Raw genomic sequence first — 13181 nt, forward strand, 5'->3', positions numbered from 1 at the left:
TCAACCTGCCTTCAACTTCTCATGCTCTTACCTGCTCCTCACCACACTTCCCATCATCCAGATCATCCCTGTGCTCACACACCTCTCTCTCCCAGGAGCCATTGTTGTGCTCCATGCTTTCCTTTGGAAAAGCCTTGAGTGATGGGGTGATGTTCAAAATATCACTATATAATGAGTACTGACAAACAGAAGCAGAGTTTAAAGTCTTGAAGGCTCCAAGTGTACCAGACATTAACCCTCTAATTGCTGGAGAACAAGAAGGTGGGGGATCCTAGAGAAGAGGGCTGGGTAATTAGGTGGGAACTTGGGACAGCAGACATTTTCAGATTCTGCTCACTTTTTTGTGGCTCTGAAAAACCACTTCATGCCTCAGTTCACCAGATGACTTACACTAGAATCCAGGGGTCTTCAAGGACCCTTCCAGTGCTCTGACTTAATTTTCTCCAATATATGCATTTGATTTGCTTATTTTAGCTCCTTACCAGCTATGATATATATATATATATATATATATATATATATATATATATATATATATATATATATATATATATTTCTCTCTCTCCCTCTCTCCCTTCCTTCTTCACTCTCCAAGGTCTCCCTAGGTTGCCCAGGCTGGTCATGAACTCCTGGGCTCAGGTATCCTCCCACCTCAGCATCCTGAGAATGAGTGCTGGAACTAGGACTACTCAGCTATCAACACACACACATACACACACACACACACACACACACACTTGGTGCTGGGGAACTAATTCAGGGCCTTACTCATGCAAGGAAAGTGCTCTACCACTAAGCCATACCTCCAGCCCCAACCATGTATCTCTTGAGGCTGGGTTTCCCCCCAGAAATGGAGGAGAAAACATTTCTCTTTCTAAAGCTAAACATTTCCCAAGCCTGTGTTTACGTAATTATATTGATTTTATTGTCTATATTTGTAGCCTCTCTAATTTCCAAAGGGTTTCCTTGAAAATGGTATCTGTGAGAACCCATGAAAAGGAAAGAGACAGGACAGGCAGGAATGATGAAATGTGGGAATCAACCAAATTAGTTTTGGCTTATAAGCAAGGACACATTCTACACAGCCCCCAGTCTATCCAGGCATGACACACTGGCCCCCACTCTCTACCTCTCAGCTCCTCTGGAAATGAAAATTTATGGACCAAGTGCTTCATAATATGGCCCTAAGACATGCCAATCTTATTTTCTGGACCTAAATAACCAAAATTGTTAAGCTTAAAACACACAGGAACAAGTATGTATGTTTGGGGAAACCTATCATGTAAGAGGTATGGAAATATCAGGATGCCTACCCTTTACAGAAAAGCAAAGCCTGCTGAGGCATGTCTAAGCAACTTACAAACTCAGAGTATCCCTCATTGCATGGAAATTAGTTATGCATATCTCCCTTTTCTCACGGGCTTATAAATAAATGTGAGCTAAACATGGGACCAATTTTGTTTTTACTTGTGGAACAGTGCCTAGAATATAGCAGGTTCTAAATAAATGATTGAGTGAATAAAAAGGGCACCTCCATGCTTGAGATAAGCAGTGTGCACAAGTTCATTTGAGACCCTATCAGCTGGAGGGCAGTAAGTGGGCTGAGGGACAGCAGGCAGTGAGGGGACTTCAGAGGAGGAAGGAGATGAGCTATTAATGCATTATACCCAACCCCTCCACTTTACGGAACTCTAAAACCTTTAGGAGACTGTCCTGCTCATTTTAAAAATACTCTTTTAATCACTGTGATCCCCTGAATTTAACATTATAAGGAAAAGCTACAAGACTTTTGTTGTTATTCTGGAATGATTTCTAGGGAAATAATCAGATTAGAACCCAACATGCTTATTGATTTATTTGGGGAAAGATCAAAATGCATTTCACTCCCTAAAACAATACTGACATTGATTTTCCCTAGCCAATGTTTTCCTTTTGGAACATATCAACTGCCCATCACAAACCTCAAGTAGAAACATGTTTCTGCCATATGTTCAAAGCTGAAAATGCCTGGCCCTGCCAAGTACAGGAGGAAGTTGCTTCTTTTCCACATTTCACAGATGAGAGTATATGTAAATGAAGAGGAAGATGTTTAAATGATAATTGAGTATTTTTCCAATTTAAATTTCACCAAAATATGCCACAGATGTAGGGGAACTAGTTGTCCCAAACTGCTGGGGACTAAAGATTCCTGGGACACTAGACTTTCAGTTTTAAAATCAGGAAAACCCTGGACAAACCAGGACAAAATCAGTTACCCCATCAGACAGATATCTTATGCTACATCAAAGACCAAATTATCCCTTCTTTACAGATGATAACTAAACATCTTCGAAACAAGAAATGCTTAGAAATAAGAAAGTAACTAATGCAAACTAAAACAATATGTATCTTTAAGGAAATGAGAAGAAAGGGCTAAGGGATTCTTTTTATCTGCCTTCTATGAAACTATTACATTTAATCAATAACTAGAAGACAGAAGGTTCTGTCTCAGGACTTGATTAGACATCTTAATCTGCAGCCATGAGGCACAATATACAATTCTAGCCTTCTGGATCAACACCTATACTGACATTGAAGTTCTAAAGTTACTATTACTTAAGAAGAAACTAAACATACTTTTTGGCAAAAAAAGAAGTTTCATACTACAGCTTGAATAAGGTAATGATGAGAATTGCTTGTCCCCTTTGTATTATTGTTATGACTGCAACAAAAATAGTGAGATTTTTATATATTTTTAAAGCATTGTAGCAAATAAAGATAGCCACATATTAAATTGTTTTATATATAAGTTATATAACTCTCTTTCTACTACCCACTGTACTTGCCCACCTCTTGGGCTGCCCCACAAAACCTCAACAAGCAGAAGGGGAACTGCTGCTTAAAAGTTATAGTTTTCTGTCTGCAGAAACAGAGATCTCCTAACCTTTTGAAACAAACTCACCTTCACTTGAGAAAAGTCACCTTTATGGACTCAATTACATAAGAAATAAAATAAGAAAATAAGTGCATCTTGTATTTGGGGATGGGATGAGGAAGAAATTGATGTCTTTATTAAGCCAAATAGAGACTGAGACATCATTCTAGTCTGGTCAGTAATGGAACTTGTGGGTCAACCAAAGAGGGTGATCTTTGCTATGTTCTAGGAGGAAGGAGGCATATGAAAGGTGAAGGAGAAATTGACCAAGCCTTGTGTGATCCTATTATATCATCTTTGCAGCTGTCATTCTTGTCTTAGTCATTGTTTATAGGGGTGTGGAGCTGAAGTAGCATGCAGAAAGGACACATAGGTGTGACAAAGATAGTGAAAGTATAGGCCTACCAGCACTTGACATGGTCTTTGAGCAAACACTATAGATTGGTGCTATGCTATTGCCTTGGGTGAGGTTATCTTATCTGGGCCAGGGGCAGGTATCCTCCTTCAGGCCAAGTGGTATTGAGTGAAAAACTGTGAGCACCCTGTTGTAGATAATAAAGAAAATAATCCTGAACCTGTTGTCTGTCCAGCTCAAGTCCCATTGTCCAGCATTTGTGTGATGATTTTCTCATAATTCACGGGGGTTTTAATGATGAATAACTAATCAAAATAACAATAGCTATTAATAAATGTAAAACCCAACAGAATGTTCAATAACAACAGTGTTATGTCATACTAAACGGACTTCCCCTCTCAAAGTAGTGAAGTTTCTCTTGGGACATTCCATTCTCTTAGGAAATCCCCTGCTCCCTCCAGCCCCTATCCAGATATTTTTTAGTATCTTCTGTTCCAGTTCAATTTTGGTTTCACATAGAAAAGTGAATAACAAAATCAAGCAAAACCAACGATAAGCCCTCCTCTAGGGAAGAACTCCAAAGTAACTCCAAAGTAAGGACCTCTGAAGAGGGCTTGCCTTGCCCAGTCATTGCTTTGAGCTGGGCTTCCCTTGCTGTCTTGACTTCTGGGTTGCCCCCTGGCCTCTGCAGGCATTTGAAGAAGCAGAAGTGAGCCTCAGAGAGGGCAACTGGCTGTGCAGGTGCAATAAGTATAGAAGGATGACATCCTCTGACCAAGGACACTTAGGGGCTATCCAACTCTACGCTGCAATAGTTCACATAATCAAAGGGTTTTATGAAGATTTGGAGAATGTGACTAGAGGACTAGAGAGAAGGAAGCTGGCAAGTGCTCTTGGGTGTGTCTCCTTATGCCCAGGTGAGCTAGGGTGGAAAAACAAGACCCAAGTTGGGTCTTACACCAGTCTTGTCAGATACTAAGGAAAGGAGGTTCATACTACTGAGGCTAAGAATATATGAGGGGTTCAGATTTTGTTAGTTGGGGGTGTTTGTATTTTAAACCATGAAAGTTTTAAAGGATCTACTTTGTTGCCTTGGGTAGACCTTCCTTGACAGAGAAAGGAAAGAATATGGATCATGTCAAACCATTCCAGACAAGAAAAATAACCACAGGCAACTCACAAGATGGATGTGCATAAACCAGGCATGGTTCCATAATCAAATCTCAAATAACAGCATGATGCCAAGGGGCAGAACCACAGGAAGTAGTGGATTCTGCTATCTACAGCTACAGCTGCAGACCAAGCAGCAGATTTCAGCAATATGTAAAAGCACTGTTTGCAAAGACTCCCTCTTTCTCTCTCTCAACCAACCTCCCTCTCACCCTTCTCCCTCCCTCCTTCTCCTTCTCTCCCTCTCTCCCTCTCTCCCTCTCTCCCTCTCTCCCCCTCTCCCCCTCTCCCTCTCCCTCTCCCTCTCCCTCTCCCTCTCCCTCTCCCTCTCCCTCTCCCTCTCCCTCTCCCTCTCTCTCTCTCTCTCTCTCTCCCTCTCCCTCTCCCTCTCTCTTACTCTCATGCACTGTTTCAAAAATGAAAGACTAGAACTTTGGTCACTCCTAGATCACATAACCACCCCTCATGGAAGGTAGTAACATTGATCTAGAAAATAAAAGATAGCTGCAGAGTTGATAGAGTAGCCAGCATATAAAAGCATGAATTACTTTTGGGCCTCATACATGGACAAATTCAACAACCTCCCAGCTGTGCTGCATTGCTTAATAAACATTTAACTGATTCCTCACATATTAGGAATTATCTCAGGTGCTAGATGCTAAGAGTGATAATAACTCACCCATAGGGCTGGCGGGGAGGCTCAGTGGCAGATCATGTGCTTACCACATGCGGCCCTCAGTTCAAGCTCTAGTACCAAAACCAATAAAACAAACAATCATATTTAAAAAATTATCCCTCCCTTCATAAAGCTACATTTTTTTTTTTGCAAAAACCTGGCTGTACTGACAATACATAGGCATACCTGTTATGACATGGAGGAGGATAAGCATATCACCTTCTATTCAGGGTTAGGACCAAGGGCTCTGTCTTTGCATGACACTTTATTTATTTATTTATTTATTTATTTATGGTACTAATTTTATAACCGAGGGGGTTTCTTTGCCACTGAGCTACATGCCCAGTCCATTTTATTTTTTTACTTTGAAACAGGGTCTCACTAAGTTGCAGAGGGTCTTGTTAAGTTGCTGAGACTAACCTTGAACTTGCAATTCTCCTGGCTTGGCCTCCCAGATCACTGGGATTATAGGCATGTGCCCCTGTGACAAGCTCATGATATTGTTTTAAAATCTGCCTCATGCTTTTATTCCTGCAAGCCTCTGCCAATCCCCTCCCCAGGAACCCTACATGTCAACAGTTGATCAAATTCCCAACTAAATGTGTCCCCAAGCTTGAATGTACTTTGTATGCAACCAGAGATATGAAAAATTTTGCTCTATATGTATAATAAGAATTGTAATGCATTTTGATGTCATATATAAATTTTAAAAATAATTTTAAAAATAAGTAAATAAAATAAATTTTTAAAAAGTGAAAGGTAGAAGCCAAGTTTATATGACTGCTTAGAGTTATGGAAATTGATGGCCTTTTAAAGGTTGAGGACACACATCACAGGGGCCAAACTCATGATCAGGCTGTTCTTCATGGCCCAGTAGTCAACTGAGTATCTTCTAACTGGGTAATGCTAGCAAAAGAGAAAATGTTTTGTGTTTTTGCTTCTATGGTTCTAGATTCCACCTTGTTTCTTCTTTCCACAATTTATGGAATCACCTTTCTTTTTATTAATTAATTTTTATTGGTACATTATATTCATATATAATAGTGTGATTTGTTATGCCATATTCATTAATGCACATTATTTGCTCAATTTCCTTTCCCAGTACCTTCTCTTTTGAAGGGAATTTTAGTGAATTAAAGTACCATCATGCTCAGTTACTATATAAAAACAGCTGAATTAATAAAATTCTGATATTTGAGTTAGGGAAAATATCTTCCTTCCCCAAACCCACTTGCTCTAATCTATTTCCCTTCTATTGTTATCATTATTTTATTTAGTATATTATAATTATATATATAATCAGGATTCTTTGCGGTACATTTGTACCTGGCCATAGCATAAATCTAGCTTTCTTTTACTTTCAAGCCATGCTTTGACTAGATTAGCTCCTCATTTTAATTTCTTGGTTTTTTTCATTCTAATTCATTTTTATTGAATTGGAATAAGTACAATTCATTAAAATCATTGAAGAATGTGAATGGTTTTAAGAGAGAGTCATGGGATATTGTAAATTCAGCTGTTATTTATACAGTAACTGAGCATGATGGTATTTTTAATTCACTAAAAAATGTTTTGAAAGTGAAATAATTGTCCATGTACTAATGAGTAAGTTAAGTTGTAAAATAATGTAAAAATAATCATTATTAAATATTTAAAAGTGGATTACCCAAGGTTAAAATCCCTGACATTGAAAGTTCAAAGCGTTATGTCTTCACCATTCATAATTCAGCAAGTTTAAAAGTTAAAGTGTTTTTAATGATCTTTAATACACATAGAATGCCCTCTGAACATGTATTTTTATCATTAAATTAATGCCTTTATCATTAAATTAATGCATTGGTTGTGAAATCCTTTGTCATTGCTATTTTTTATTGATGTACTATAATTATACATAATGGGGGATTTGACTCTTGACTTTCTGAGTTTAGCTTATTTAATATATCCCATGTCTTTATTCTTTCTTTCTACACAAGATCATAGAGAAAATCATGGCTTGTGTAATGGCCAATAATTGTAGCTTCTTGTTCATAATTTGTTCTTATTTCACAAGGTGGCCTTACAAATCTGCAGAGAATGAATGTGATCTATTAGGATAGATTTAACTGTAATTTTTAAATTTTAAAATTTTTAACTTCACTTAGCATTATCTGCTCTAACTCCATCCATTTACTTGCAAATGCCATGATTTTATTTTCTTTTATTGCTAAGTAATATTCCATTGTGTATATATGCCACATTTTTTTGTCCATTCATCTATTGAAGGGCATCTAGGTTGGTTCCACAGTTTAGCTATTGTGAATCGTGCTGCTATAAACATCCATATGGCTGTAACCCTGTAGCATGATGTTCTTAAGTCCTTTGGGTATACACTGAGGAGAGGGATAGCTGGGTCAAATGGTGTTCCATTCCCAGTTTTCCAAGAAATTTCCATACTGCTTTCCATATTGGCTGCACCAATTTGCAGTCCCATCAGCAGTATATGATTGTGCCTTTTTCCCCACATCCTCGCCAAAACTTATTGTTGTTTGTCTTAGAGTGTTTTTGGTTTGCATTTCTCTAATTGCTAGTGATGATGAACATTTTTCCTATATTTGTTGACTGATTGTATATCATCTTCTGAGAAATGTCTGTTCAGGTCCTTGGCCCATTTATTGATTTTTTTTTTGTTTGTGCTCAGCTTTTTGAGTTCTTTATATACCCTAGTGATTAGTGCTCTAATGGGTGAGGAATAAAGATTTGCTCCCAAGATTAGGTTCTCTATTCACCTCACAGATTGTTTTTTTTGCTGAGAAAAAACTTTTTGAGATGGGGCAAATATATTTCATTTATAATACATCCCATCCCTGTAGCCTATAATACAGATGATAGTTGTGGGAAGTATTTTTCTCTCTAGATTGTCATAACCAATGGAGTGCTACTGGAAGGAAGTGAGTAGAAGTCAGAGATGCTTCTAGACATTCTATGATGCACAGGACAGTCCCCCAAATCAAAAGTCATCCAACCCCAAATGTCAGTAGTCCTGAAGTAATGAAGCCCTGGATTATAGTATATTCAAGAGACTAAGGAAGATTGCATAACTACTTCTCACTTCAACAGCGGTTTATCTCAATTCTCTGAAATCATCACTAACACCTCTAATGATTTGGCTGACTCTAATGGTTCAACTTCTGCTTGTGGGATTTTACTCATCTCTATCTTAAAGTTCAATGATTGCTCACTAAATATGCTACTCATCAAATATCCTTAACCATGTTGAAGTACGGACCCAGCTGGTTCCCATGACTTGCGGGCATTGTTTATTGTATACACATGAAAGCTTCACTTTTGTTTGGGAATTATTGGCAATATGTGTGATGGTGGCAGTGATGAGAAACTGGAAATGACAGGAAAGAAAAGGAAAATAAAATCTGTAAATGGAGTAGAAGTAGCACTTGGAATTTTTTATGAGAACACAAATGAATTAACAGATTCTACTTTGGATATGAAACATGCTAGCGTTGTTTACCAGTTTCTTTCCTTTTCTTCTTTCTATAATCGGTAGCTAGAGAGAGAAAATTCTTAGAATAGCAAGAGATGAAAAATTTATGTTTATATTGTCTTATGATAAGAAGTGGTTTTGGGCTCTAGGGTTAGGATGGAAGGGAGCAAAGAGACAGTCTTGAGAAGAATACCTCAAAATTAAAGAATAAGATTAAATTTAAAAATAAAATGTTTAAAAATATGACTCTTTCAACTTCTGGTATTAATTGTCTTCTCTTTTCCCACTTAAATAAAAAGAAAAATTAGGAAATTTGAGATGAGCTCTGGGTATGTGGACCTTCTAGAGCCATATTGAATGCAGCTATACTGAGGGCTAATTTTGACTGCTGGGAGATAGGTTTTGAGGAATTGTCAAGCAGATGATCTGAGCTGGAGAAATAAGTTTATCAGGTAAATATGTATAAGAAATGTTGCAAATGAATGACGGAAGAAAACTTGGGTATGGATTTGTCATTTATGGGAAAGTGCCACCTCATGAACCGGGGGTACTCTGAAAATTCATCTTTCTACTGGAAACAACAGCCCAAGGACATCAGAGGGAAATAAAAGCAGTTGGCTGATTGCTGTAGAGAACCTTCAAAAACTCACAGTTCAATGCTCTCATTTTAAAAATTTTGAAAAAGCTGGCTCAGAAAATTGATCATTTTGCCCAAGATTATTCTGAGTTAGGAATGGAGGTGAGCCTTGGGATTTCCGGGGTAGTTCACTAACTATGCTGTGCTCTCCCTAAACACAAGGTCAGTAAAAATAAAGACACAATGATGGTGTGGTACAGAGCAGATAGAGGCAGGCTGTTCAGCTATTGAGTGGGAGGCAGGAGGGAAAACAGGAAGTGAAGGTGATAGGAAAGGAACAATCCTAGAGTAAGGGGCAGAAAGGGCACAGCCTGGCTGGGTCCCATGTGGCCTATTAGAAACAATGCATGTGCACATTGAGTGGGGTTTCCTACACATGGTGTTCTGGTACCTTTTGTTGCCCAGAGATGTGGTGTGCAAGCAAAGAAAAAGCAGATGGAGTCTGTATGCTTTTCTTAAAAATGTTACCAATCTTCACAATATCACTTTTGTTTTTTCAGCCTACAAGAGTTCATTAATTTATTTGACAAATATTTACTACTCCCTATTTTGTGCGAGGTGACTGATAAAAAAGTAAGAAAACAAATATGATCATTTCTAATCATATTAAATGCTATAAAGAAAATATCATAGAGTACTGTGATCACAACTGGAGGCTCACCTTTAAACTGAGAGGTCAGGAAAAGCCTCTTTGATGAGATGACATTTGGGCTAAGACCTCAAAGACAAGAGGCTGCTACACAAAGAGCAGGAGACCAAAATGTCTGGGTAGAGAGTATGGCACAACACAAGTCCCTGGACAGGATCAAAGCTGACAGGTCTAAGGAACACACAGGAGGCCAGAGCGTGCAGCTCCATGAACAAGGAAGGGCCAATTAAATGAGTCAACAGTGAACTAGTTAGTTTGATAGTAGTGTTCGCTCATCAAATAATTTTTTAAGTACCTGCTATATGTAGTCATAGCAAGGATAAAAAATGAAACCAAGAAACCCCTAGCTTGAGTATTCTATGCCCAGAAAGGAACTTAATTAATAGTTTAGTAATTTAGTAATAATTTAGTAAGATAAAATACCCCCAAACAATTCTTCAGGTTAGAAAGTGATCCATTCCAGATAAAACCCCAATGCTATGTTGTTCAGCAATGAAGGGGCTTCTAGAAAGCAACCATATATATCAACATACCTAGGCGCCTATTAGAGCCAAGATACACTGATGAAGAGACACATCTAAAGCCTAGAGGTATGAGGTCCCTGGCCAACTGCTCCCCCAAATAAGGAGGTCATGCCTCCCCAGAGGTGAGTCACCTAGCCCACCACTCCCCAGCGGGCTAGCCTTCTCGGTGTGGTGGGTGGGGCAGGGCCACAGGAATGCCCCAGCCTAAATCTGTCACACACTCAGAAACCCCAGATAGGGGAGCCCCAAAGACTAGGGCTCTGATTAGCACCTGATTCACCAGGCAGGCAAGGCAAGGCAGCGACTGCTGGTAACAGCCCCCTCAAAGTTGTCCCAGGGGAAAAGGCCAGGGGGGGATTTGGGGACCCCGGACCACAGAGTGACCTCCCTGACATAGGACGTACAGCGCCTGCGCGTACTCCCAGGCCAGCTTGGCCAGGCCAGCCTCCCGGAGCTTGGACTCAGATTGCGCGTGCGCGCTGGTCTCCGCGCTGCAGCCAAGGAGCCGTCTGCCCGGCTCCTCCCGGTCCTCCGCAGAGCCTCCGCGGTCGGCGGGGGCGGGCGGGGCGCGGCCGCCGGGAATCCAACTACAAGTCCCAGGGTGCGCGCGGCGGGGCGCGCGTTCCGCCAGCCGACTGCGCACGGGGGCGGGGACCGGCAAAGCGAGACCATTTCCCGGCAAAGCCGCGGGCGCTTCTGCCCTGCTCGCGCTGGGAAGTTCCGGGGCGGCTGAGCGGAAAGCCCTGCCATCCATGCTCGATCCCTAGCGCGCGTCGGGTCTCCCGGGCGGACCCGGACGACAGTCATTGTTATTGTTGTTTATACAGCGAGCACTAACTCCCTCCCGAGCGCCTCTGCCCCCGCCCTACCTGCTCCTCCCTCCCGCTGTAATATGCCATTAGTGAGCCTGCGACCACATTGCCAAGGGTGCTAGAGTTCGCATTCAGCCACCATGGGGAATGGGATGAACAAGGTAACGTGTCTTTACGTCGTTTGTGCTGTTTCTGCCTCGACTTTTCAGCCTCCCTTCCCGCGGGCGTTTGGGTCGTCGGGGGTCCGCGCCAAGGTGAAGGGCGCTGGCCACCTGCCTCTCGGGACCCGCGACGTTAACACCAGACGCACCTTTCCTGTGGCGGGCAGAGGGAGGGCGTGGTGGGGGACGCGATCGCCGTCGGTGTTTCTGGGGTGTTCCCCCACCCCACCCGCGGCCGGCTTCCGGGTAAGCAGCCCCCCACCGCCTGCTGCGCCAGCCGAAGCGTTTTGTGGCTGAAACACGCTGTGCCCTTTAAAAGCGTTGACACTTGTTCTGCTGAGATCTCAGCTGAGCTCCGACTGGATGTGGTTTCTTCTCCCCTCCCCTCCGCTCCTGAATTGGGTTCTTGAAGCTTCACCACCCACATCATTCGTAAACTGGTGTACATGGGTGTCCTCTGTTCTGTAATTTCCTCTTTTCTCCCCCCATTTTTTTTCTTATGTACAGATAAGGGTTTTTTTTTTTTCCTTTCTTTTCCTGGTTCATAGAGAAGTTGATAAAGGCCTAAAAACTGAGCTGGTTTTAAATCACGGCTGACAAAACATTCATAGTTGATCTGTCCCTAGGTGATGTGGCTTCTGCTACAAGGGCAACCTGTTGGCTGTCTGCTTGTGCTTACCGATGCTTCTAGAAAATCAGTGTTGCTTTCTCTGTCCAAGTCCTCACCGTTTCCTCACAACCCCATTCCCAGGTGACTCTTTTCTTTGCTGTCATCCGAAGGTGCCAGATTCCAGCTCTTGCTTAAAGAGTTACCTGGGTATATTCATGTCGGTCTCAAGGTTAAAGGTTTTGTGATGTGGTACTTGATGGCTTAAAGGAAAGTCTGACAAAACTTTAAGAAGCCCTCAACAGGACAAGGACGTCTTTCCAGGTCTTTGATATGGTCTTGGTAAAATTAGTGTCTAACGTTCTGTTTTTCTTCCTCCTTTGTGTTCCACTTACTCATATCTTCAGATATTCAGCTTCCATATTTGGTGGGTACAACAAGGTGGCTTGCTTGTTTTCTCTCTTTTCTCTCTTTTGTTTATCTCAGCGTTGGGGTCAATAGTGGTTTGGTTCTTTCATTGGTAATGCGGAAGTGGGGACTCAAGACAGGGAAGGAAAAGTGTAGCCGATGGAGTCCTGTGTACCTACCAGACCCTTTTCACCTGTCCTCATCAAGTCTGTTGTGTCCTGGAGATCCAGTTCATGAAAGAACTGTGTTTTGTGCCTGCCTATCACTCACTGAGATATTTTGGAGACTAGATTTTTCATTCACACTTCTTTGTTAGGCAAGTGATCAAGTTTGGAAACAGACACTCTCTCTCTCGGATAAATACTTGCATTGTGTTTCCATTAGCACCGGAATCTATCAACACCATGAGCTTTCTGCTTTTAAAATTAAAACAGTAAAGATATTCATCACATGTTTGAGGTATCCATTTACCTTCCCATTGATTGTGGGGCTACCTCCGCTTTCCATAAGTTTGTTTCTAGAGTTTTTCCCACTAAGGTTGTTCCCTCTCAACATCTTTCTGTATTTAATTTGTAATATTTTATATTATAATTCAAAGACTTATTTAGAAATACAGTGATTGCCCAAGAGATCAAAACTAATTCCATACCTTTCAGCAATATTAATTTTTTTAACCTTTCAAAGGGAGTAATTTCTTCTCTATTATAATTATTTTGTGTTTAAACAAAGACACCATTTCCAATATAGAATGGAGAAACATATGTAGAGAGAGGTTTAGAGAATTTATTAA

General features: G+C 40.9%; 1 protein-coding gene across 5 annotated transcripts in view; it reads left to right on the forward strand.

Annotated features, from left to right (window-relative positions):
• Positions 1–10915: 10915 nt before the first annotated feature.
• The window catches only part of Dusp22 (dual specificity phosphatase 22), a 68803-nt gene continuing 66537 nt past the window's right edge, over positions 10916–13181 (forward strand). For 2 of the 5 annotated variants that reach the window (XM_005335154.5, XM_013362806.4), the window contains exon 1: positions 10917–11376. In XM_005335154.5, coding sequence (XP_005335211.1) covers positions 11356–11376 — 21 coding nt within the window. In that variant the 5' untranslated portion in view covers positions 10917–11355. Of the gene's footprint in view, positions 11377–13181 lie in introns of all 5 variants that reach the window. The other 3 variants (XM_005335155.5, XM_078020428.1, XM_078020431.1) reach the window with 3 other exon arrangements.

This window comes from Ictidomys tridecemlineatus, chromosome 8 (genome assembly GCF_052094955.1).
Source record: "Ictidomys tridecemlineatus isolate mIctTri1 chromosome 8, mIctTri1.hap1, whole genome shotgun sequence".
NCBI classification, from domain to species: domain Eukaryota; kingdom Metazoa; phylum Chordata; class Mammalia; order Rodentia; family Sciuridae; genus Ictidomys; species Ictidomys tridecemlineatus.